Below are 24,527 nucleotides of genomic sequence, written 5' to 3'. Positions count from 1 at the left end.
TAAATCAGTCAATAAGAAACTGGAATTCAGGATTAAATCTTACCAGCCTGCCTGGCGAGGTTAATCCTCGAGGACTGAGCTCTGCCAAACAGACAAAAAAATGTGCTTAAGCAGGTAGAAAAAAAAAAAAAGGGTGGAAAAATGAGCTTTTTAGGTTTTTAAAGATGAAAAAACAAACATAAAAAACAAGATACAGTTTCCTTTAGCAGCAGCTTCTTACCCTCCATAGGAGTGGGAGAGGGCGTTGGTGCAGGCGAGGGTGACTCTGTCAGTTGATCTAGTGTCCCACGTTTCTTCCCGTCCCGAGACTTGGCGATGACCATCTGAGCCTTCAGTGCATCCTGCTCCAGAGACTTCATTCTGCAGGAGGAACGACCGCAATCAAAAAAAATATTCAAAGGCATTTAATAAAGTCCAACGTTAACAGAAATAGAGAGACAAAAAACTGACACCGTCTCTCTCTCACACACACACACACACATGTGCACACCACTACGGGTGGGTGCAGGCCAATCACTGCTAATTTTGGGGTGTTCCTTGTCCTGGTTTGCTGTGATTAAAAAAAATAAAATAAAATAAAATAAATGTAATTTCAAAGCAAAAAATAAGGATGCACTCCAGGAAAAGGGACTACCTACTGCTAGTAGGCGTACCCTCAGCTCACAGAAAGCTTGCGTACTTACTGCGGATCACGTGTTAGTAACAGTACAAAAAGAACAGCAAGGCACAAATGAAAACGAAGAGTTCTGCAGAACGAGGGTGGAAGACTAGACAGAGAAAAGAAAAGAGAGGCGGGAACCAAAAGGAGCTGGAGATGGGAAACAGCAGAGACGTGCAGAAGCAGTACGGCACTGGAAAGGCAGCGGAAGCACTGTCAGTGTTGCTGCGAGTGCTTGCTTGGACCTTTCCGAACTCGGCCTCTAGCAAAGTACCCCAAATATCAAAGCACCCCAGCACAACCCCACGATGCCGTGCATCTGGCCCTGGCGGCCGGGGCCGAGGAGCAGACCTGAGCTGGGAGGCTGCAGAGGAGGAGGTAGAGGAGGAAGTGGGGGGCTGGGGTGCCGCGGCCGTGCCCTGAGATGCCCTCACTCGGGCCTGGTAGAGCCTCTTAGCCAGGTCCTGCTCATACTGCCTAACATCCTCCTCTAGGCCATAGGGCCTGTGCCCCACAAGGTCACAGAGAGAGGGAGGGAGTGGAATAAAAAAAGGGTACGCCAGGATGACGGAGGAATGGTGGAGGAGGACAGGAAGAAAGGCACACAGACAAAGAGAAGAAAACCAAAGAATGGAAGGTAAAACACCAATATAAGTAGGAGAGCCAGAAATGATAAATAAGACCATTTTTAGACACAGTAACAGTGAGACAGAGACACAGACTGACCACACACGCAGGATAGTGCTGTCACTAAACTAAATCTACCGAGAATTTACGTTTGCTTTGACAAAAAGTAACTTCTTGAAGCCTTTTATTTACTAGCTTGACAAACTGTAACAGGAAACGTGGGACAGAAGTGTTTCAGAACATCGGAATTTAAAGAAGTCGTTAAAAAAAAAGAAATTTGCAACTATAAAAGTCTGATCTGATCCTTGGTTTCCTTCGGTACGCGTTTTTCTTTGCGTGTGGATGCTGCCGTCTTCCAAAGTTACCATCCAAGTTAAGTCTCCTGTTACTCAAAAACTGCTGAAATAAATCCACAAATCGAGGTTTAGCCCTGAAAGCATTACACTCTACTTATTTTATTATCCTTGTTTAACGTGTGGCATGGTCGTATTACCGTGCTGCCCTCCACATTGCTCTCTTCTCGGCTTCCAGGGCTCGTTTCTCTGCAGGGGACAGGTCCTTGTCAGGTGCCACGGCCAGCTCGGGGCTCTGCATACGAAGTCTCTCTTGGTGTCTGCGCTCTGCTTTGGCTGTTCGGATGGGAGCTGCTGACTCCCCGGGGTAAGCTGGGATGAGACTGACGGGATAGACGGGTGCAGTTAGTTTGGTTTCTAGGCTTTGAGTGAGCTCAGAGTTCAATCATCAGAGGGAGAAACTGAAAATTCTGCAGCTTAAAAACTGACCGCCGCACTGGGAGGATGACGTGAGGAGTGTGATCAGTGGCTAACAGCACGTAAACATGTCGTCCTGTGTGTTGTAATTACCCAGTCATTGAGTTGGGCCTCTGCTCCAGCCTGAAGCTGTCCTCCAATGAATTCCTCTGAGAGTCTCCCTTGCCATCTACTGAGGAAGGCCTTCATGCAAAACGAACAATTAGTCTTCAGTGTGCAGAAGAAAGTGTAAAGAAAAATAGATTAGTCTAACACAGCTTCCCACCCTGAGCTGTAGTTTGGTGGTGTGGAGCAGTGCTGCGATGGGGTGGACACCGGCTCCACTTTGTACTCCACTCCATCCAGCAACACCTTTCCGGTGGCCTTCATCTGTGCCACCTGCTTAGCCAGGTCCTCCTCATCCTCATCCTCGTCGTCATCATCCATTAAGTACTCCCGCGCTCGCTGCTCAAACTTCCTCTCTGGTAACAGATTATCATGTAAACACACTCCACTGATTTGAACACATTCCTTAGATGCGAGCTGCATGTGGCTACGAAGGACACTCAGGAAACAAACCTTCTTCCTCCCTCATTTTCTTGAGGTCATCCTCCCCGACGAGGGAGACTCGAGGCTTGGGTTTTTCTGGCGTCTGCTGCTTCACGTCGATCTCAAAGTACTTCTGTCTGTCCCTGAAAGAGCGCTGCTCTGGGCTGTGCTTACCACCAAATGATGGGCTCTGTGGCATCAAAATCAGGACAAAATGAACAAAATTAGAAGAGATAAATGCTGAAATTAGAGCGCTTGCATATTATAATAACATCTGTATAGTGTTGCAGCATTAAATGCTGAAGTCTGCATGAGTCAGCATTTTTGCACATCAGGTTCCTTCGTCTTTAAATCTATAAAGGTTTTTGGTTAGATGCTTGAAATAAGATGTCTGTTTAACACACAGTTCCACAGATTTTATTCTAAAATATACAACACCCCAGTAAATATCCCACAGAGAAGTGGCTAAATGAGACGACAAGGACTTTTACAGTTATCAAAATGAACACAGGAGGTTAGTGGTGTTGGTGAAATTCAGGTCATGCAGCTGTGGTTTAGTTCCCTTCCACCCCATGTTGGCACTTTTAGTTGTTGCAATTGCATTTATGCTTCAAAAATCATAACAGTGGTGTCAACTTGTGGAAAATTACCCTGCTGAACAGAACAAATGTTAGAGTTCATTTTCTGTGATAAAGCAAAAGCACAAAAAAAAACTCTGGTGTCCGGGAAGATGTTAAATGCAGGATCATCTACACATAGAAAGTCCTCGCAGCACTAATTCCGACTAATTAAAGCTGCAGAGACGTTCGCGAGAAGGTCAAAAGATGTCGTTAAAGATGCAAGAAAAGCATCTCAGACCAAAGAGGACGAAAAAAAAGAACAGCCATAAAATATAACCCAGCACCATTAAGCTACATTACATCAAATAACTGACGCTCCCAATTCCTGACAGAAGTAGCATAGTTGTCTCCCAACCTGTAGGAGCACAGACCCCACCACCGGTCAAGCCAAGCACATGAGCACAGGGATGCTCTAGCTGTGGTGGAGGCGGTGGGTACCTGCAGGTCCATGGAAGGCGTGGAGCGGCGCGGCACTGCTGCAAAGCTCATATACTCACGACGGTCTGATAAGAGGGGTTGCCGAGGGGAGACCTTGCCGGTCAGACCCTCGCCAGCTCCCTCCCGACCATCGGTGTCATCAAACACCTCGTTGTTCAAATCAGGCTGAAAAGGCCACACAGGTCATCACCAGATGATCAGTGCAGCACGCTTTGAGCAGATGTGCAAAGCTACAGCTTCAATACTCACTTCTTAAACACCATATTGACTCAAATATAATGAAACTGTAGAGGGAGACTTTTAGAAACTAAATGTCTAGAAACAATTGCCGTCTTTATTTTCTGGTCAACGTGGTACAGCAGACACCTGTGATGTGCTTACTCACCTCTGGAGAAGGTTGCTTTGGTTGGAAGTTGTTCCTTGTGCCATAAAGGTCCTGTTGGTAGTGCAAGAAATGAGTGTTAGCAACATGAAGGACACAAAAATGACTCAGGACAGAAATGGCTACAGAGGACAGACTGATTAACAGATACACAGTACGTACAGAAGTCAGCACACCCCCCTGCAATATCACGTCAAATGATTGAAAAGTGTAACTACATTGCTAATAAGATGAACAATGAAAAACAAACAGAGTAGAAGAACTTTTCTGAAAATACAGGCCAAAGTGAATACATCTGTGGTCACTAAGACAGGACTCAGCACACCTGGGATTTTTAAGGAAGTGGAAACCTTGCTGACCACTTTGATCACAAGGTGATGCCACAGGTTGCCTCCCACTACGCCCTGGTGGGAGGCAACCTGTCTCCAGAACAATTGCTATAGTCACAAAGCCTGGTGAAGGTTTGCAAATAACTGTCAACTGATTTCTAAATACAGACAGAAACTACAGAAAATGTTTTATACAAATCCCACAATCGTGTACATTTGTACATTTGACAGTTCAATTGAGTACTGAACGGCAACCTTATAACTGCGTTCAATGTGTGCTTGTTTGTTGACATTTAGTGTTTGCATGCTAGGTTAATTATGCTACATATTTTCAACAAGACCAAGTTTGGGTGACCTTTATGAAGCACCCTGCTGGGTATTAAACCTTCTCTATGTACAATTCATCATTAATGTTACAATATATATTTATATTAATTTAGTTTTCAAACCACGACTGGCAAAAACTATCCACTTAATTTCAATGTAATTTATATAGCATCACATCACAACAATAGTTGCCTTGAGGTGTTTTATATTGCAAGTTAAAGACCCTCCAATAATACAAAGAAAACAGACAAAACCCCAACAATCATATGACCTATAAGGTGCTCATAGACCACCTATGAGCAAGCGGTTTGGCGACAGTGGGAAGGAAAAACTCCCTTTTAACAGGGAGAAATTTCCAGCAGAACCAGGCTCAGGGGGGCAATCAGTCGGGGATGAAAAACTACTTTGCTGAAGGACAGAGACAATGCACTTTTGAATCATTTCACATTTAAGCGATATTGCACAGGGGTGTAATATATTTTTAAATAAATGTGACTGAATATTAGTACACGAGCCACACATGAACGGATGGATGGATCGAGAGTCAACACCAATACGACAGATGATGGCAACGAAGGCATTCCACACGTCACAGCACGTCACAGGCCCCCCCAACAAGGCGCAGGCTTCATTTAGCGCAGCCTGCTCCAGTCAGGAGGATGCGGCACGAGACCAACCAGGCAGCACAGCATGCTTGTGTTGTTGTAGTGACCCGGTCGGGTCCGGACAGCACGGCCTACCTGCGGCGGCTCCAGCACTGCCAGTGAGCGAGGCACGGCGGCAAACGCCTTGTATGCCTGCTTGACATTCATGGGAAACTCGTCGGGCGAGGAGGGGGAGGGGGCGCGAGGCTGCAGCGTGGGGAGGGGTCACGGAGGGAGGGTGGGGGGGTCGATATGGTAAAGGAGGCGGGGGGTGGGACAGACAGACAGAGACATGGAGGAGAGGACAGACTATGAAAAAAACCAGCAAAGTTGAAGAAGACTGTGGAGGAGAACAGGTGAAGAGCATGGCAGCTGGTTTCATGTGAGAGAGGAGGGAGTATGCCAAAAAAGACAGACAGTAGGGCTTGGAGAGTTCAAAGCAATGGAAGATTTTTCCCGTCAATGAGCAACTTTACGAAACAATCAGGAAGACGTGAGATGAAATCATAGATTCATCAGTATTTTCTGATTCACCTGAGCTACTTGTCGATAGAATGAAATGAGCGAATATTTCAAAATGCGGTTAACTTTTAGGAGTTATTCTGGGTCGAGTCTTCAGGTAGAGCTCAAATAATTACAACCTCCAGGTGTGCCCGGGGCTGAACACACTCAGCTCCCCTGTGCACTCAAACACTTCAGTCTTTGGTTTTAACTTCTTTGAAACTCATTTGTGTGCCATAATTATCTGTAACTGCTGCACTTTTTTAGTATTATTACTATTATTATTTTTTAGGCTGTGTAGTCACAGCATGTGGCACGGACGGCAACAGCAGAGAGAGAGAACAGCCCTACGTGGTGGTGAGGGGTCTTACAGAGGTCTGGGAGTTGAAGGGGGAGGGGCCATGCTGAAAGGGGTTGGGGCTGTGGCCGTCTGGCGTGGCGGGTGAGTTGCTGGGCCGAACACGCCCCACTGGCTGGATGGCACCTGGTCGCGTCTGGAAGGAAAACAAATATTGATAGTAAAATATAAGCGAACTGGTTCTTAAGTTGATGAAGTTTAATTAGAATGAATGGAAAGTGGGTGGAGTTGATAAGTGAAATGCATCTGAGCATGTGTGCAGATTTTATAGAATATGATTAACATCAAGCTCCGCCTCCTCCAGAGCTACTTCAGGTGTGGCGAATCTGAGCACCTAAAGAGGCTTTAAGGGTCTGTTTAGCACTTTAGCATGCAATACTATACTGGCTAGACTGTATGTATGAAATATATATGTTTAGATTTTAGACTTTATTTAACTGTTCCTAGGAAATAATTCCATCACTTTGCCACCCACCTGTATAGTAACCAGTAGGTTATCAAATACAAGACCATAAATAGCTTCATATATGTGGTTAAACTGACGCAAACTGGGCTCTACTCTTATACTGCAAAATACATCATCCTAAAACAGCTATTTCTGAGCTCTGGAGACACTCACTGATGATGAGGTGTTGTCCTTGACAGTGGGAGTGGAGGTGTAATGAATATTTGCCTGCAACGAAAATTAAAACAAAGCCATGACAATGACACAGAAATGCATGGATCAGCAGCACAGTGAATAAAGTCACTAAATCTAAACTTAAGGGGCTTCTTTAGGATGATGCCAGGCCACATAAAGACACTCTTCAGAAAACTCGAAGCTACCAGAGTTTACCTTGAGCTAATATGATCACCAAATGTGGGACGGTGGTCATAATATGCAACGTAGATTGATAAAGCTCAAGGGGAGAACAAAAAGGATCACCCAGCAAGAAAATATTAAGCCATAGCTGGTCAGTAGATCTATTTCTCCAGTCTGCATGAGGCAAACCATCAGTAATCAGCTGGCTATGGAGAAGCAGTCACATGCTTTTCAGACCACTCAGCTAGTTATGTTTTACTGTCAGAGAGCTCAGAGCAGCGTGAGCTAAAAAAGAAATCCAGGCCAGAGCTGAAAGGGCCACATGCCCCACTTACGAAGCGGGTCTCCCTGCCTGCACACAGGGAGCTGTTGGAGGAGTGGTGGCTGGGCTAAGGGTGGGAGGAGAGGTCAAACTGTCAAATACCTCCTCTAAAAAGAGCTACAAGTCACTCATGGAAAAAGGATTAAAAAAAAAAAATAAAAAAAAAAAATGGTATGAGAGCAGGCGATAAATATTAGAAGAAAGCTGGGTTTAAGAGCCGCTTACCGGTTGGATAGTAGGAGAGTAAGGGGCTTCCCTGATTGGGCTTTCCGTCCTGGTGAAATCAGAGGAAGGCGCCTGGAAAAACAAAAAGTAAGGACACAAATTTAACAGCCGCTCTGAGTTTCACTGAAAACACAGAGCAGAAAACAAAACAAAAACAAAAAACTGTTTAGTCCAGCTGTGAATTTACGCCTCCCTAAACATGCGCTTTTCTTTGCAGGCCGTGCTCCTTCGTGACCCTCCTCCTCACAGCTGTCGGCTCAGACATTCCAGTCGATCCTGATCACAGACTCACAAATACCTCACGAGGTGCCACAAGCTCTGTGCTCACAGTAAAAACATGCAACCGTTCAGCTGGTTATTATTAAAACAGGATTAATATGCATGAATTGGCCAAAGGGCATCCTAGAGAGAAAAGAAAAATGCTTTCACATGAACCATCCAACTGAGAGTATTTATCTCAGAGTGCAGCTTTCTGTTAACACACCATGCTGCCTAAACACCACACTCAGGCGGGCGTCTCTCTTGCCTTGCTGAACAGCCAGGGCTGCAGCTGCCCCTGTCTGCCGTACCCCACCGGAGGCCCCGACAGGATCTGCTCTCTGGGAGGAAGACCTTTTCCTTTGCGATTAGCCACCAAGAAAGGGTTCTCGCTGAAGCAGATCGACTGAGAGTCCACCAGGCACTCCTCTTCTTCAGGTGCAAGGGATGAATTAAGAGGTGTCGTCGAGCCAGTACTCTGAGAGGTGGAGGTCCCATCAGGGGAGAAATGGGATCCTTGAAGATAGCTGGGGTCCGAGTTCAGACTGGAGCTGGACTCAGGGTCCAAGTGGCTGAGGGGCTTAGAAGGTTCATCTAAACCAAAGCCTAGGGGCTTTAAAGGAGCTGTGTACTGAGCCTGCACGGGGGCCTCCATAGGATCAGTCAGAGTGACAGAAAACTGCACAGCAGCAGAGGAAAGAGGGGGGACAGACAGACAGTAAACTAGTGACAGGAAAAGCTAAAGAACTCCAGAATACAGAGAAGAAAGGAAGCTGCTCTCAGTTAGATTAAACGACAAAACAAGTTCATTACCACTTCAATTCCCTCCTTACAGGTTTCGATGTTCTCACTAAAGTTACTGCAGAGACCAAGGGGCACCGATTTCAGCAGCAGAAAACTAAATTTGTAACTCTAAAATTTTAACTGTATGTGATCTCAGGTGCGCTCACTGAAATCCCTCCTTGCACGGGCTAACTGGTTTTTGCAGGTATTGGAAGTGCAATGATCTTCTGTTCATCTTTAATTTCCCTCCAATAGAAGTGCCAACCTAGCAGCTCCTTAAAAAACATTAGTGGCCTGTTTGTAGGACTTCAACTATTATTTTCAAAATATTATAGATTAATCAATCTTACAGTTACAGGTACACCAGATGGGTTATGACTGGTTTATAAACAATAATAAAAATGTCAGTTTTTTTATTTTATTTTAAATGCGTAACTTTTAATAGGATTAAACTTACAGGATAAGATGCACTTATATTGATCAATTCTAACCCTTAAATCTTCCAATCAAATAGATTTTTCTATTAAATATTTGCTATTAAACCCTAAAAGAACTTTGGATTAGGGCTTTGTCATTTAAGCCCTGCTTTTGATCCTGAACTCATTGTTAGTTAGAAGGAACTGGATGAAGATGCTGTTGATGGTGAATCACCCAACGGGCCAGTTGTTAGAAGATTAAATTGAATATTATAAACTCGCCTTTTAGGGTCAGCTTGAAACTAATTAAGCACAATCAATACAATATCTGGACACTGAATACGTACATTCATGTAGTACCTGATACATTCTCTAAAACGTGCGAGGGCGTTTCTGTCACAGAGAAAAAAAGAGAAGCTCGACATAGAAGCATCTTGGTGCTAAAAAGAGTCGCTCGCGTCACTAAATCTTTCCCGAAGCCTTTAAGATACGTTTCCCAGCGGCCATCATTCAAGACTCGCCGCAGCCCACACTCCTAGCATCTGCTTTAAATAAACATTATCAGATCAGTGAGACATTCAGGCTCCAGCACACCTTCAGCCCCTCCTGTACTTAACAGTGACGACTTCTGCTCGTGTCACAGCTGAGAGACTACGCAGCTTTTAAACCAACGTTCACTCTGAAACTGAATCTCAGCCATGTTCCGTTTCACATACTTAAGACCTTAAAATCGTTAAAAATCTTCAGGTCAGCCCAGACAAACTGCAGTGGAATTTATCCCACATGGCCTTGACATATCTGGTGATAATCGAAATAGCCACACTAAGAATACAGCGAGCATTGTGAAGCAGCAAGGCAGCTCTGTACTGTCAGAGTCGGCGCTGCGATGAGGGTCAGCGAGGTGGAATGTGAACGAGTGCCCTTTTGGCACCGACACCGACTGCGAGGGACAGCTGGGGCCCCGCTGTGACAGAGCAAAGTCAGGCTGCTCGTTCGCCGGCATGCCAACGCGCTGAGCTGTCTGGGAAGACCAAAGCAACCTGGGAACTGAAGTGTTTAAACACTTCAGTCACGGCTTTAAGTGAATGCCATGAATCAGTAACAGAAAGCACAGTCTGAAATGCTAGAACAAAATTTATGGAAAATGTTTTCTGTGTAAAATTAAATGATAGCTCTATTAAACAGGACTTGGGATGTCCTTAAAAACCAAATACATATTTACCAATAAAAAGTTTTACTAACAGAAAGTATCAGATTATATTAAATTACATTTGAATGGGTCTAACACATTTTCAGTCAGGAATTTCTAGAGCACAACACTACTAGTTTTACCTACTCTAAAAATTTGGATCAGTTAGGGCCGTTAATAGGATACGTTAGGCAACATCACATAAAATTGATGTAAAATATGCCATCAGACAGTTGGTGTGTCTAAAGTAACATAACAGGAAAAAACAGGACAGGAAAGGTTTTCTCTTGTTCTATAAAACTAGGGCGCTACCTTGTACAGCACTTTGGTTACCCTGTGTTGTTTTTAAATGTGCTTATAAATAAATTGACTTAACTACAAATGTAAGACCAATGACTGATTTTCAAACCGATACTGACATTTGTCAATTTTACAAATTTGGTATTCTGATATATTGGTTGATATAATTTTTTTTCCCCCCCAGACACTTGAAACATTATCTAAAAGTTGTTATAAGGACTCGATTACGTTTGCTCGGATAAAATTAAAAGTAATTTATTGCAAAATTCATATTTAATTTCTTTTTTTTAATTTGTCAGAAGGTTTTATAAATATTCTCAGTTTTGGCAACTATTTCATAGTTCAGGCTTTACAGAGTTAAGATGATCCTCATTTAACACGCTATTAAGAAAGTCGTGAGTTGTTTCAAACTTCAAAATTCAACCTTGCCCTTTGTAAACATGAGTTAAAAATCAGGACAAACTTCTTGGAAAATTCTAGGAATTTGGTTAAACCACCCTTTTTTATTTTTATATTTATTTTAGAAAGGTTTTATTATGAAGGAACAGTAGAGAGAGAACAGCAAAGCTGATTTAAACACCAACAAATGGGAAATACAACCCTGTCCTATCTTCACACTCAGTTCAAATAAAACAAGGCCCTCTATGCATTTATCTATTGGCAGTTTAGCAGGTTGGTCTCAGGTCTGAATCCATCTCAACTTCTTATAAATCACATCTTGTATCACTAATATTTAAGCAACACCTCTTCTTTTGTTTAAACATTTTTACAACAAAGCAGTGCTATGAAGCACACCCACTTGTGTTTCACCATCAAAATCAGGGCTTATGAGATACTAACCACTTCAATTTAAAATATTGGTCCACTATGAGTGTAACTAACCAACAAGCTGTTCTTACAGTACAGTCTGAACAGGACCACGTGTGCCAGAGCAGCTCTAGCACACAGAGCAGGAACAGCTGCAGGCGATATGTAGGTTACTGACAAGTAGGACACTGAGGAAAAAGCCTGTACTGGTGCTAATTTACAACTTTCATACATAGCTGCATTATTAATGCGAATTATTTAACATTTGCTGTTTAAAAATGTTTTTAAACAACCATATTACAGACAAATTTGGATTAAAATAAGACTGACGAGAGAACCAACAGGACAGAAAGCAGAAAAACAGAAAACAGAGTCGCTTTAAATCTTTAAACTCCCTCCAGTTAAACTCGTTATACTCACTGTAGGACGGTAAAAGCACAGGGCTCTATGTTCACTCAAACGTATTCCCCTTAAGACTGGGAACTCAAACCGAAACACTTGTCTTTTCCTCTTAGACGACACCCCCCGTCCGCCAGCATCCCACCCGCCCGAGAGACTCCATCCAATTCAGAGCCAGATGCAGGTTTAAAATATCACCGAGGATAGGCCAGTTGATAGTGGACAGCTGTCCCCTTCCCAGTATCTCACCAGCTCCCCCTCTCACACTTGCAGAATACAAAGACTGACTTCGGGCTTTGCCTTTTTCCATTCCCAAAATCTTATGCACTATATGTAGTTTTTCTTTTAGTCTTCCGTCTGTGATTCTTCCCGGATTAGTTTAGTCTTCCCGTAAGACTCTTCATTTACTTCTGCTCACGTTTACTGGACTCAGTTACGTCGCACTGACGGTATGTGTAGTCAGGGTTTAGTCTTCAGCAATGTTGACTTGCGGTGAAGATCATGGAGGTGTTAAGTGCTCATAGAGGTCCAGCTGACTGGCTCTGGGTCTATTCTGAGCTTTTAAAGCGATTTCCTGCATGGGCCGCTCCCAAAATGCTGACTCAAGAAGACTGCTTTCTTTTTACAAACTCTGAAAAGTAAAAATCAGTCAAACATGAAGTAAAACTCACCCTGCTGACCTTCTGCAGACTCGTGGTGGGCAGCGCAGCTAGCGTTTTGTAGTCGAGCTTTAGCGGTCCAGTGCCAATGTTCTGATGGGAAATAAACAGACCCAGAGGTAAGACGGTCTGCACTGAGGTTTAGTTTACAAAGAGCAGGTGGGCACGTAACAAATACAAGGAACCAAGTGAAAGATCAATACTTGCACTTTCTGTAAGTCTGAGCTGACTGTGAGTGATTTTCCTGCTCTGTAGTCTTAAGAGGTTTCCAGCTGTGCATGACAATTTAAACACATGGATTTGATGTCTAATATCAAAGGAAACCTCAGGGTTGTCCAGAAACAAAGTTTCCTATTATATGTAGACTAGAGGGACAAATATGTTTAGCTGACATAGCAGCTGTAAAATACTGTCACAGTTTTATAAAGCTTAAATAAGCCTTCAAATCTGTGGATTGGGTTATTGTTTGATCAGTACGTGAAACACAGCCCCACAAATAATTTTTATCTCGTTGAGCAAACATCCAGATGGTGTATAAAGGTGGCGTATGTTAACGGCTGTAATATTCTACTCCGGAAAAAGGTAACAACCCTCAGACTAGAATCAGCCTGTTAGAGCTGAAACAGCTTCTTATAGGAGTTTTATTTCCATTAACTTAGATTTTTTTTTTATAGCAATACTTTTTTTCCCCATTTCATAACACTGCATCTCTTCTTTCTGAGACATTTCTTCTTGGATTTCCAGTGTGATTAAAGTCATTTACCTTACCTAGAGTTCAGTTTAATGAGTGGGCAACAGCTGCTCAGTCCTTCATACCAAAAAGTGCTTCACAGTCAGTATTTGACCTCACTCACAGTTGATTTTCCTTAAAGTGAAACGCTTTAGTTTAAATGTTTAGAGATCTTTTTTAAAGCGCTTTTCTAGAGACGCTGAAGAGCAAAGAGAAATCCAGAACTCAGATGAGGTTTAATAAGCCTAACTACACTTATCAGAGGGTTTTTAAATCACCTGCACCAATCTGGAACTCCTGACTCTAAATGTATAGATGTGAAAGTTTCATAAATCTAAGGGTGGTTTTTCCATGTGATTGAGTTGTGTTTAAGGATTTAAATTTAAAAATTTTTTTAAATCCTTAAATTTAAAAAAAAAAACTTAAAGTCAAAGAGGAGACTGGGAATTTCCCCCTTTTCCTTTAGGAGTTGCTTCAATTATGATTTAAGTGTTTGTACCCTTTGTTTGGTTACATTTGCAGGTGGACACTTATCAGGGCACCTCCAGCACAACTATTCCAATTTAAATTGGGTCCCTTAAAAAAAAGAAAATGTATAAAAGTTTAAGACACATTTAGCATTTGTGGCTAAACTGCAGACAGGAAGTTCACCCGAGGACCTGCCGATGAGGAGTATCTCACCTCAGTCTCCTCTTCTAGCAGGCGAGTTGCCTCCTCACGCTCCAAGCGCATTCGCTCCTTCACCAAGAGAGGAAGGGGAGGAAAAGGAAGAGTACAGGGGGGGGAAGACACACAGTCACACACAGCCACACAGTAATGCGATGAGGGTTGAAATAAAGAGGAAGACGAGGAAAGTAGTGTTAGAGAGAAGAGAAACAACAGTGCGGAAGGTGGTATGGAGATGGAATGATTGGATGATTTTGGATCACACATAACGCACCGAAGGTAGAGGAAAGGTGAGGAAAACAAAAACAGAAACAGAAGGGAAAGAAAGGATAGAACCCACACACATTAAAAAGTACTCTATTCATCAGCTATAGGAGCAGAAAAAGCATGCAAGATGGGACATTGCAGGAACAGTTCTGTCAAACATGATGCCCACACAGGGTGCAGAGGGGAAGCTTCATTCACCCGGTAACAGGGAAACGTGAGGATGTGACTCTAACTCCATCCTGCAGACCCAGTATAATTTCTTTTCAGCTATACTGGCAAAGAAAAACCAAGTTTTCTTGCCTTGATGCATCTTCATCAATCTGCTCTCTACCTTTCCCAAAACAAATGATTTTCAATTTCACTTACCACTTTCTCCATCTCTTCTCGCTCCCACTGTGATGTCTCTCTCACCATCTCAGACTCCTGACGAAGACCAACATTTAACCTTACAATGCTAAAGAGCTACTGTTCATCATGTAAAGCTCAGCAGAGGCAATTCAGTTTCTGTAAATAAGCCCTGGCAGACGTGGTTACGGCTAAACGTGTGCAGAGAAACAGCAGAAACATGGCATTCAATAAACCAGCAGACCCTGCATTCCTTTAGAACGGGCAGCCTCCCAAAAACTAATCTGGACAAAATAAACAACTGTGCTGGCGCATTCTGGCCGCTCCGATAGAAAGATGGGTACGTGCGGCGTGCATGCCCGGAATGAGTAAATCTGTACAACTCCACTTGCTAACACCAAACTGCTGTGGAAGCACTGTGCTGGTGTGGCAGAATTGCTGAATAAAACATCCGATTCACAGGTTGAGCTGAATGGCAGTGGCTTTGGTTAGTACACCAGCTTTGCACTGCACTTATGTGGATCTGCTGGATCTTCAAGGAGTCTCAAAAGTGCATTCTGCATGTTAAAATCAACACCATCATTACCTGACCTTAAGTACATCAGTGATAGTGATGTAATGAAAAAATGAAGCTCATGCACGAGTGGAAAAATCTGCAGATTCTCAAGCAGCCAAATTAACTTCAAATCATAGACCATATATAAAAGAATGAAGCCACTGTGTTGCCACCAGTTGGTTAGTGAATCCTGCTGTGAAGCCGCAGGCTGAACATCTTAATGTTTTGAAGCTGGAGTTAAAGAGTGAGTCGAAACTGAGGGACACTGCATGGTTATAACGTAGCGATGCATCGATCTGAAGCATGTCCTGCTTCATTATCCTAATTTATGATTCTATTAGAAGCATAATTTGGTAGGTGCACATTATTCGCCATTGCCTGTTTATTCATCAGGGAGTATTTGGAGACAAGTGTGTGTCTTCTATGCAAACTAGAGGCAACTACACCAATCTGGTAGTGACTAAAACTATAACAACAAGGTTAAAGGTTTTGTTCAATGCCCTCTTTGAAACCGATTTCACATGGCATAAGCCAGTAACCTCCAGCAACTAGTCACCAACTACCAACTCTAGATCTGAGCGACTGTGGTCTTAGCAGATAACACTCTGCCCTCTCATCCATATAAGTTCACTTTTAGATTCACAAGCTAAACTGCTAAACTTTGGGCGTAAAGAGTCCAAAAATCAATGTTGTGGTGGCCATCTTTTATATAACATCTTCTATATATATATAATATATAGTTTATGCATAGAAGTTAAAATATACACTTGTAGTAAAAACATACCTTCTGTATTATTTCCATCTCCTCTGGGCTTAGATCTCGGTCTATAGAAGAAATGCTCTCCATACTGTTCTTTCGTACAATACCGGTTGCAAATGGGTTGGCAATGATACCCGGAGATGCCTGAAAACCAACACAGAGTACAGTTTAAACCTTTGGAAATTGAGTAGTTTTTAACTGAAAACTATCCTTCTACTTCAACAATCAAGCCAGGTAAATATTAAAAAGGAACATACATTAGCTAATAGAAAGACAGAATGATTAGAGGTTTGGTAAGTTCATGCTGTACATAATAAACTGTACATAAATTTTTATCCAAATTTGACTGTTCATGTCATCTCACCTCCACTGCAGCCACTTTGCGAGGGTCAAAGCCATCACAAACCAGCATGACCAGAGAGTCCCCGACAGCACGGAGCACTCGCACCGCCTCCGTGTGCGTCATCCCCAGCAGGCTGTGGTTGTTCACCTCAAGAATTCGCATGCCAACCTGCAGCCGGCCGTCCCTTGCTGCTGCGCCGGTCGAACTCACCTGCAGATAACAGTCAAAAATGTGAGCTTGTTCACATTTCTCATGTTGTTAATAACCTCAATTAAAGCCGAGTCATGCCAAGATGTGTTGCTTTGGATTGCTAAAGAACCTTTGAGATGAAGATGCCCTCATCTGTGGGGTCGAAAGGATTTCCAGCATGACCCTTGGCCCCTCCGCGAATGCTGATACCAAGCTTCTCTCCAGGCTGCTTCTGGATCATGATTTCCTGCATTCCTGGCGGTGAAGGGTCCCGCCGTACCAACATACGGATCTCCTGCTTGTTGGCCAGCAAGGCCCGCACAGCTTCCTGGTGTGTGGCATGTCGCAGGTCAATGCTGTTCACCTCTAATATCCGGTCGCCAACACGGAGGCCACATTGACTTGCCAACCCATGAGGAATCACCTGAAGAAATGAGGTGAAGTCACGGAGTCATGCAACATATTCAGGAGATGAAAGTGTAAGAATACACCTGTTTACAGTAATACCTTTGAGATGAACACCCCAGGTTCGTTGATGCCAAAAGGGTGGCTGGCATGGTCGCTGCCTCCTACAATACTCAGGCCTAGAGGGCCTCCAGACTTCACCAGGGTAACTTCCTGTTAAGGTCAAGTTAGATTGGCTTTAGCAGAAGATTTGAAAAATAATTTAAAGCCTGAATATAAAGACGACGACTCAAACATCACAAGTCAAATCTACATCTGTTATAGTCTAATAAATATCAAAAACAACTTTCTATTTAACCACACCATTAGTGCTTTATTGACAGCTACTAACTACTCAAGCCTTCATACCATACACCATCTTCTCTGGAACTGGACAGCATTAAGGATAAGGCGGGGCCACATAAACAAGCATTAACACAGAGTGCTTCAATGACATTTCTACAGCATCGGCTACTAAAACGACTAAACAAAAACCCAAACTATTCGACACACAAGTCAGTCCTCGAGTTCTCACCTCGATGGGATACTCGTCCTGCATCCGGCTCAGATGGTTCCCGAGGCCTTCCTCGTCCTGGTCTGGAGAATCTGATGGTTCTGGGGGTGGAGGGGAGTGGGCTCGTGCCCGGGACTGACCTGGAGAGCCCCCTGGTGCATTCAAGTCACGCTCCACCAGGAGGGCGATGGTGGGGGAGGTGCCGGTAAGGAGCGCTACTGCCTGGTCATGCCTGGCCTCTGTCATGTCTACACCATTGATCTGGATTGACAGTAAAACCAACCATGGAGGGTGTCAGCCCACCAGGACGCTCCCACTGGTCATTTGCTACTCATAGGATGAATATTTGACAACAAACCCAGCCTGCCAACAGTCGTTTCTCATCGCTCTTAACTAGGGATGGGTATTGAAACCCGGTTCTTGTTGAGAACCGGTTCCCACTGTTTCAATTCCTCGGAATTGTTTGCCATTTTTGCAAACGATTCCCTTATCGATTCCAGTCGCCCCGAATGACGTCACCACGTTGCGGAGCGTCATTTACCTGGCAGAGCGCCTAAGCGGCTCAAACGCTCAAAAGTTTGGTTATACTTTACAAGAACGGATGACAACAGGGCAACTTGCAATACTTGCAAAGTAGATATTTCATTTAAGGGAGGAAACACTACGAATATGCAAAAGCATTTGCTCACAAAACACGCGATGACCTTAAATGAATGTCGTGTTTTTAATTCCGCTCCGGACTCGTGAATCTCAACCCAGCAGCAGCGGTAACGTTTGCACGTCCTCTCCCGTTAATGCGGCAGGTAAATAATCAACTAACAGTGCATATTATGTTAGCACGATCTGCCTTATTACAAAACCTGCCATTACTGTGCGCTGCATTTAGGTGACCATGATGAGAGCGACAGAGTCTGGCTGGCTCAGATGCTGGCAGTTCTCTCGTTAGCGTCTCCTTTCAGTCCAGGATAGACGAATGTCACCGAGCAGTGACTAAGTTTGTGGTCAAAGGCTTGCACCCATTTGCCACAGCAGATGCCCCCGATTTTCGGTAAGTGAATGTGTTTAATTGTAGGCAGGGACATTACTGGATATTCTTGTGTAATTGCTACAGAATAATTTATGTTATACTTTGTTATTGCTACAGAAGAATATTTATTTTATTATTTTACATTTACATTTTTTTCCTGGGGACCCTGTGACACCCCATTGAAGAGCCGTTAGGCTGTGGATCTCTTAAGATCTCACTGTTGGGTTTGTAAGGCCATGTTACTCCTAAATTTCTATCTTGTTCAAAGAGAAGATATAAAACAAAGTTCTAAGCTAATCGACCTTAGTGTTCTCTTTTTAAAAAAATAAGAATCGATAAGAGAATCGATAAAGAATCGAATCGTTAAACAGAATCGAAAATGGAATCGAAATCGTGAAAATCTTATCAATACCCATCCCTACTCTTAACATTCATCACCCAAATTGAACACTGAATGTTTAAGTTCTAAACCGATCTGATTTTTAATTCAGAGATTTTTCAAGTGCACCAAAGTGAGTAGTTATTTTAAGAAGAACCAAACACCTACACAAAGCAGCAGGATCTTATACGGAAAGTGAGGGGTGCTGCAGGCAATTTAAGATGGCAGAGCGTCCCTGAGGGAGAAAAGCTGCAAGCAAGCAGAACTATTTTTCATCAGACTCCCTGAAGTGAGCTCATGAATGCCCATGCTGCTATCTTTTCATGTAATCAGTTCAGCACTTCTTGCCTTTGTTTACTTAAAACTTCAGTGGAAGTGTGTAGCTTCTCCAAAAATGATCTTAAGTCCACAAAGGCAACAAGAAGTTGTCAGACACCACAGATCAACCATTTCATTACTGTTTATGTGTGTTTTAGGATCAAATAAATAGGGGTAGCTTTTAGGCATGCAGTCTAGTCCAAAGTGACAAGCAGAGGTCGGCACAGACCCGACAGTACCAGCTCTTACCACGGGCTGATACACTGCAGCTGCTGCTGTTGTGGTGGTAACTCGTGTTCCACAAAATCAGCAGAGCAACAGGCTCAGCCCACTCCACCCCCAACACCATACCCACCACCAAGCAGGCAAGGAGATGTACTCAATGCATTAGTGAGCATGCACAACAGGAGAGCGTGAGAGAGGAGTGAAAAGAGAACCAAAGAGAAGCCAATGAAAGAAAAGAGGAAACCCAGAAAGAAGGCGAAGAGGACCATTCAGGAAGCTTTTCTGTGATTACAGAGAGCAGGAAGTGCAGTAAAGAAACAGATCTGGTCATCATCAGTTCATTTACAGTAAATAACAAAGTGTGCAAATGTGCATGTGACAGGACAAAAACATGCGACAGAAGATTTGCTAATACGCAGAAAGATACGGGAGCACAAAGCAAAGCTTGGAGTGGGATGAAAAGAAAATTAAAAGCTAAGAAAGGTCATGCAAAGGCTAAATGTTTTAATATTTAACTAAAGCAAATAAAAAATCTTCATTGAATCCAAATAGAGAATGGCTTTAATATAAGGACCGTATCACTAACTCATGGACGTGATGTGTGAGATTTTGATGAGATAACTTTAATTCATATGCTCAGGATTGAAACACCATGTCAGTCACACAAAGCCTAAAACCGACTGATGAAAGCAGTGATGTTGGCACAATTGACACAATTTCACAATAAAAATGGAACAAAATGCAACAAAAATGTCAAAAAGTAAATGCGTCATTTACCAGATCTAGGAAAAGTTTTGTATCGCTGTTATTCTCATAACACAAAAATGACACCTAATTGTTTGGGATTCATGTCTAATTTTTCTGGGATAAACTTGTTCCTGTTTGTAAAGAAAGCCCTGCTTTGATCACAGTCAACACTACAGTGTCCAGATGGAGGAGGATGGTAGTACTCACAGAGATCACCCTGTCGCCCACACGCAGCGTGCTGTCTTTGTGTGCCGCTCCGCCCTCTGCGATTCGAGAGATGTAGATTCCCTAAAACAAAACAAGACAAGCACGACTACTGATTTAAAACCTTTCTGCACATTTGTGGATAACTTTTATTTTACTCAAACTTTCTCATATACTGCAACTAACAATGGCATCATTCTGAACAATGGCTACAACAAACCACAGACCTATATGTAAACGCTCACACTGAAAGAAAAACTGAATTTGTTTTCATGACTGCTGCAAAATTGACAGATAGTTGGACACATTAGCAGCCCACACTGCCAGACAACACACAAACAACCTCTACATATAACTGATTAACAGGTCAGCGCCAAATAGTTAAAACGCATTAAAAGCCTCGACTGCCAGCAGCTCGTTACAAAGTACGAGCGCTGAAACGCTGTCCCCTTTGCTCAGACACATTACACCGTTTGTACACCAATAGAAACTCAGCCTAGCTGCTAGCCTGTCCCACATGAACAGAATGTGTAAACAAATGCATGTGCAAAGTCTAGTGCACCAATTCACATCCACAAGGTGAGTCACTGCATCCACTTCAAAAGGCTTTTTGAAAGGGAGGAAAGACTTACAGTCAGACCCGCTTAAATCTTATGTTTATGACTCCTTCCCTCTTTGTGGGCTCCTGGAGAGCTGCTCAAGCTACAGAGCAGCAGTGTGCTGGCCCAAATATACATGTCACCCTGTCCAAATTACAGCAGGCCTATCGAGTGTCAAGCCTGGCTATTCATATCGGCGTCTCCCAGGAGATGAGTGTAAGCGCTGTGGCCAGAATAGACGGCGTTAAAAGACAGATTCGCTCTGACTGAGACTGTTACTGCAAACATGTGACTTCACTTCCTAACTTTCAAACCACACTTTTTGAAAACCCTTTTACTGATAGTATGATGGACTGCCTGCAGTGCGTTAATGTTTGGATGTTTTTTTAAAATGTCTTTTCCCTCTATTCCCTTCTTCATTCCCCAAATTTGGACGTTGACAGAAGGTTGCATAAATCACACGAGTAAAATAAAGCAGCCACCACATCTCAATCTGAGGAACTCCTTCAAAGAACTGACTCAGTTCAATGAAGTATTGTGTTAAATCATCTAAAGACGACTGACAGGAATACTTCTGTAATGCCATTTAACTGATTCTAACAGAGGACGCTCTGCTTGGATGTTTACACGAACTTGCATAATGAACTACAACATGATACAGATCTCAGATAAACATCTGTCCCTTGTGCTGCTTATTTTAACATCAGACACTGTGATCTGATAGTCTTGTAAAGAGGTGCCTGTCTCCCATCAGGCTAAATAAAACTCAGTTAAATATAAATTACTCTTACTTTTAAGGTTTACTTAACTATAATTTCGGTGGGCAGGTCAACTATGAGGGAGGTGTTTGATATGGGAGCAAAAGATGCTGCTGGGTGGAAAATGATGGGATGGTAAATACATTAGAGGGTCACCTTGGCAACCAGAGGCCTGGACTCTTACAGCAGTGCCCAAGTGTCAGCTACACAAGCAAAGCAAATCAATCGCTTCACATGCAGACAGGGCTTACCAGGTATTGGGAACAATCCACAACCAGTATTCTAAAGATGGATTAATCTATCAGTTATGTTCTCAATAATTTGCTGGCATTCATGCATATCAACAGAAAAATGCACTCAAACACACTTGAAACAGCTACATCATCTACCCGCTCAGAACTGGTTGTAGTATGACAACAAAAAGTGCACCATAGACGGACAGATGCCTTTTCCACGTACAGCAGTTGATCAATAAATGGTTGTAAGCAGACGGCAACATGATGTTCAATCCACAAAGACAGATTAGCATAACCGCAGCCTGTTTTTCTACATATCAACATTTTATTCCATTTACGACTAAATTCTGCCTCATCTGTCACATAATGAATTTAATGTCTGTGCTGTCACAACCGTCACCTCTCTACCTCTGATGTCAGCACTATGAACTTGTGTGATGTGTATCTGACAGCTCAATATAAGAAGTGATCTTCAGAGGATGAGAAAAAGGTGGATAGGCTTTCCCTTAGTGATAGGGTGAGGAGTTCAGTCGTTTGGGAGGGGCTCAGAGTCGAGCCGCGGCTCCTCCACATCGAAAGGAGCCAACTGAGGCTCTTTTTTTTTTTTTCCTCCTTTTCTTTCCTCACCGTGTCCCCTGTGCGGTACGGCGTGGAGCCTTTCCCCCCTGCAATGCTGAATCCCAGCCCCTTGTCATTACGGATGAGGCAGGTGGAGAACCGCTGCCTCGGCCCACTTGGACTGTTCTCCAAATTGAAGGCAAGGCCGCTGCTCCGCCTCTCCCGTGGGAAGTAGTCGTCCTCGGGCCTCAGCGGCGTGGTGGTGATGGCGTTCTCTGGTTCCACCATGCGCTCCCGCAGCACCGTCATGGAGACTGTAGCACCGGAGCTGCGGAGAGCTTCCACTGCTGTGTGATGCTCAGCTTCGTGGAGGTCCACTCCATTTACCTGAGAGAAGCAGATTGTTTTGTTTGCTTTCTGTTTAACAAAACAATCTTCTAGTCACCCTCCCTGTCACACACAGACATGCAGATGTTTACCTCCAGCAGTTTGTCTCCCACTTTAACTCCAGCTCTGGCTGCAGGACCGTCTTCAGACACTCTGGAGATGAAGATTCCCTAAAAGCAACCAAACATTAACACAGTCAGTCTGTGACCTCAAATACTTTCAATCCTAAACAAACCCCAGGTATCCAGCCCTACCTCGTCATCTCCTTTGTAAGGCGTTGATCCTTTTCCACCAGCAATGCTGATGCCCAGGCCGCCTGTTTGTCGCACGATGGTGAGGGTGTGCTGCAAGTTGAGGAGGGGGGAGTCAACAATACTGGGAGTGAAAACCCATAAAAAGCCCACTCATCTTAGGGCAGATTAAGAGGAAAACGAGCCCACAGCGATTTACTTTGTTTTGTTTGGGTTTATACAGGGTGTATCAAAAAGAATTATCTGATTTTGAAAGGCTACATTTTTAAAGTAATAGACAGAGAAAGAACCATGTGGTAAATTTTTAAAATACATGAATATAAAGTTTTATGCAAAGCTTGCAATGTTAAGTGCTCAACGTGCCTCCCTTGAGATAGCCAAACTCCTTCCATACTTTAGTGAGCATGTCTGGAGTCAGTGCTGTTGTTACCTACCGGCAACCACATGAAACTCACGAATGTGCTCTTACTCACGGTACGTGTTTCGATCGTTGATCGGTGAACAGCTGCAGGATCAAAGCACTTTAAAATTGGATGATTCTTTTTGATGAACCCTGTATTTTAAGTCGTGGGTAACCTCTTTCAGCCAGAAGGTGGCGTCAATCAGTGCTGCACCCTTTGTTTGTGCTGATGGATGTGTGGAAGGAGATAAACGCTGACTTCAGTGTCAGTTTATGGGCCTATGCCAGTTTAAATGGGAGGCAGATGGCTTTGTGTTTGCCTGAATTTTATTTAAAGCACGAACAAAAAATTTGACCCAAATCATCCACCAATTAACCAATGAACTGACGTTGGACGTGAATTCTAACACACTGTAAAAATGCTTCGGCTGGACTCACTGAGACCAACATTTTTCCCAAAACAAAGTGTATTGTGTATGAATTGGAGTGTAGACTTGTGTACATTATGCATACTTGCAGGCCATGCAAAAAGGGGAGGAATGGAGACAAATGAGGTACAGATGGAAGGAAGTAATAGACAACAGTTTTCAGTGCCCTAAAGGTGGAGTCCTTGCTTTGAGACTTGAGTGTTGCTCAGTGTGACTACAGCGAAAACAAATGTTTCTTGCAAATTTTCATCACCCACACTAAACATACTAAATGTACTGATATACAGTGAATCATGCAAAAGAAAAAAATGCAGATGGAGGGAATAAACAAAAACAAAAGCAAATCTGAAACAAGCTCTTTCTTGCACTTGAAATAACAGCCATGTGTTACAGATTTACACAATCAAAAATCGACTTTGTCATCCATCCACCGGTTATCCTGTTTGGAAGCTGGATTAAAACCTGGAGGAAGTTGGGAAAGTGGCTTTGGCTCAGAGTGTAACCAGCCCATTCATTCCAGGGTGACAAGGCACTGGACAGGATGAAAAAGGAGCAAAGCAGCAGAAGCAGGGGAGAGGCAGAGTGTGCCAGAACCTGGACTGACTGAATATCTACAAACTTAAATCTTTATGGCACTGACAGTGTTTTATAGAAGGAAAAGAAAAAGATCTGGTTCAGCATGAAGAGGAGAATTCAACTACTTAATAACTGGAAAGGCCAGAGTTTCCTTCAAATTAGTAATATGTGCAAGCTGTGCAGAGCTGCTGCAAATGTACTGAAATGTTTAACCTACATGCAAAAACATCAGATACGGTTCATCAATCTGCAGCGTGCAATGATAAGAATACCGACTC

At 43.3% G+C, this 24,527-nt stretch overlaps 1 protein-coding gene across 10 annotated transcripts in view; it reads right to left on the bottom strand.

The window, feature by feature from the left end:
• The window catches only part of scrib (scribble planar cell polarity protein), a 78,621-nt gene that overhangs the window by 7,529 nt on the left and 46,565 nt on the right, over positions 1-24,527 (bottom strand). For 5 of the 10 annotated variants that reach the window (XM_039617317.1, XM_039617322.1, XM_039617323.1 and 2 more), the window contains 23 exons: positions 22,849-22,938; positions 22,687-22,764; positions 22,277-22,594; positions 20,060-20,140; positions 17,178-17,417; positions 16,706-16,816; positions 16,329-16,622; positions 16,031-16,219; positions 15,691-15,810; positions 14,372-14,428; positions 13,754-13,810; positions 12,355-12,435; positions 7,532-7,603; positions 6,802-6,855; positions 6,196-6,318; positions 4,027-4,077; positions 3,642-3,806; positions 2,614-2,773; positions 2,321-2,516; positions 2,149-2,238; positions 1,779-1,961; positions 221-360; positions 44-81 (listed from right to left, as the gene is read on the bottom strand). In XM_039617317.1, coding sequence (XP_039473251.1) covers positions 44-81; positions 221-360; positions 1,779-1,961; positions 2,149-2,238; positions 2,321-2,516; positions 2,614-2,773; positions 3,642-3,806; positions 4,027-4,077; positions 6,196-6,318; positions 6,802-6,855; positions 7,532-7,603; positions 12,355-12,435; positions 13,754-13,810; positions 14,372-14,428; positions 15,691-15,810; positions 16,031-16,219; positions 16,329-16,622; positions 16,706-16,816; positions 17,178-17,417; positions 20,060-20,140; positions 22,277-22,594; positions 22,687-22,764; positions 22,849-22,938 — 2,988 coding nt within the window. The remainder of the gene's footprint in view (positions 1-43; positions 82-220; positions 361-1,778; positions 1,962-2,148; positions 2,239-2,320; positions 2,517-2,613; positions 2,774-3,641; positions 3,807-4,026; positions 4,078-6,195; positions 6,319-6,801; positions 6,856-7,531; positions 7,604-12,354; positions 12,436-13,753; positions 13,811-14,371; positions 14,429-15,690; positions 15,811-16,030; positions 16,220-16,328; positions 16,623-16,705; positions 16,817-17,177; positions 17,418-20,059; positions 20,141-22,276; positions 22,595-22,686; positions 22,765-22,848; positions 22,939-24,527) is intronic. The other 5 variants (XM_039617318.1, XM_039617321.1, XM_039617319.1 and 2 more) reach the window with 5 other exon arrangements.

This window comes from Oreochromis aureus, linkage group 9, assembly GCF_013358895.1.
Source record: "Oreochromis aureus strain Israel breed Guangdong linkage group 9, ZZ_aureus, whole genome shotgun sequence".
In the NCBI taxonomy this organism is placed as follows: domain Eukaryota; kingdom Metazoa; phylum Chordata; class Actinopteri; order Cichliformes; family Cichlidae; genus Oreochromis; species Oreochromis aureus.
Note: the sequence above shows the minus strand (reverse complement) of the source record. Positions and strands in the feature narration are given on the sequence as shown.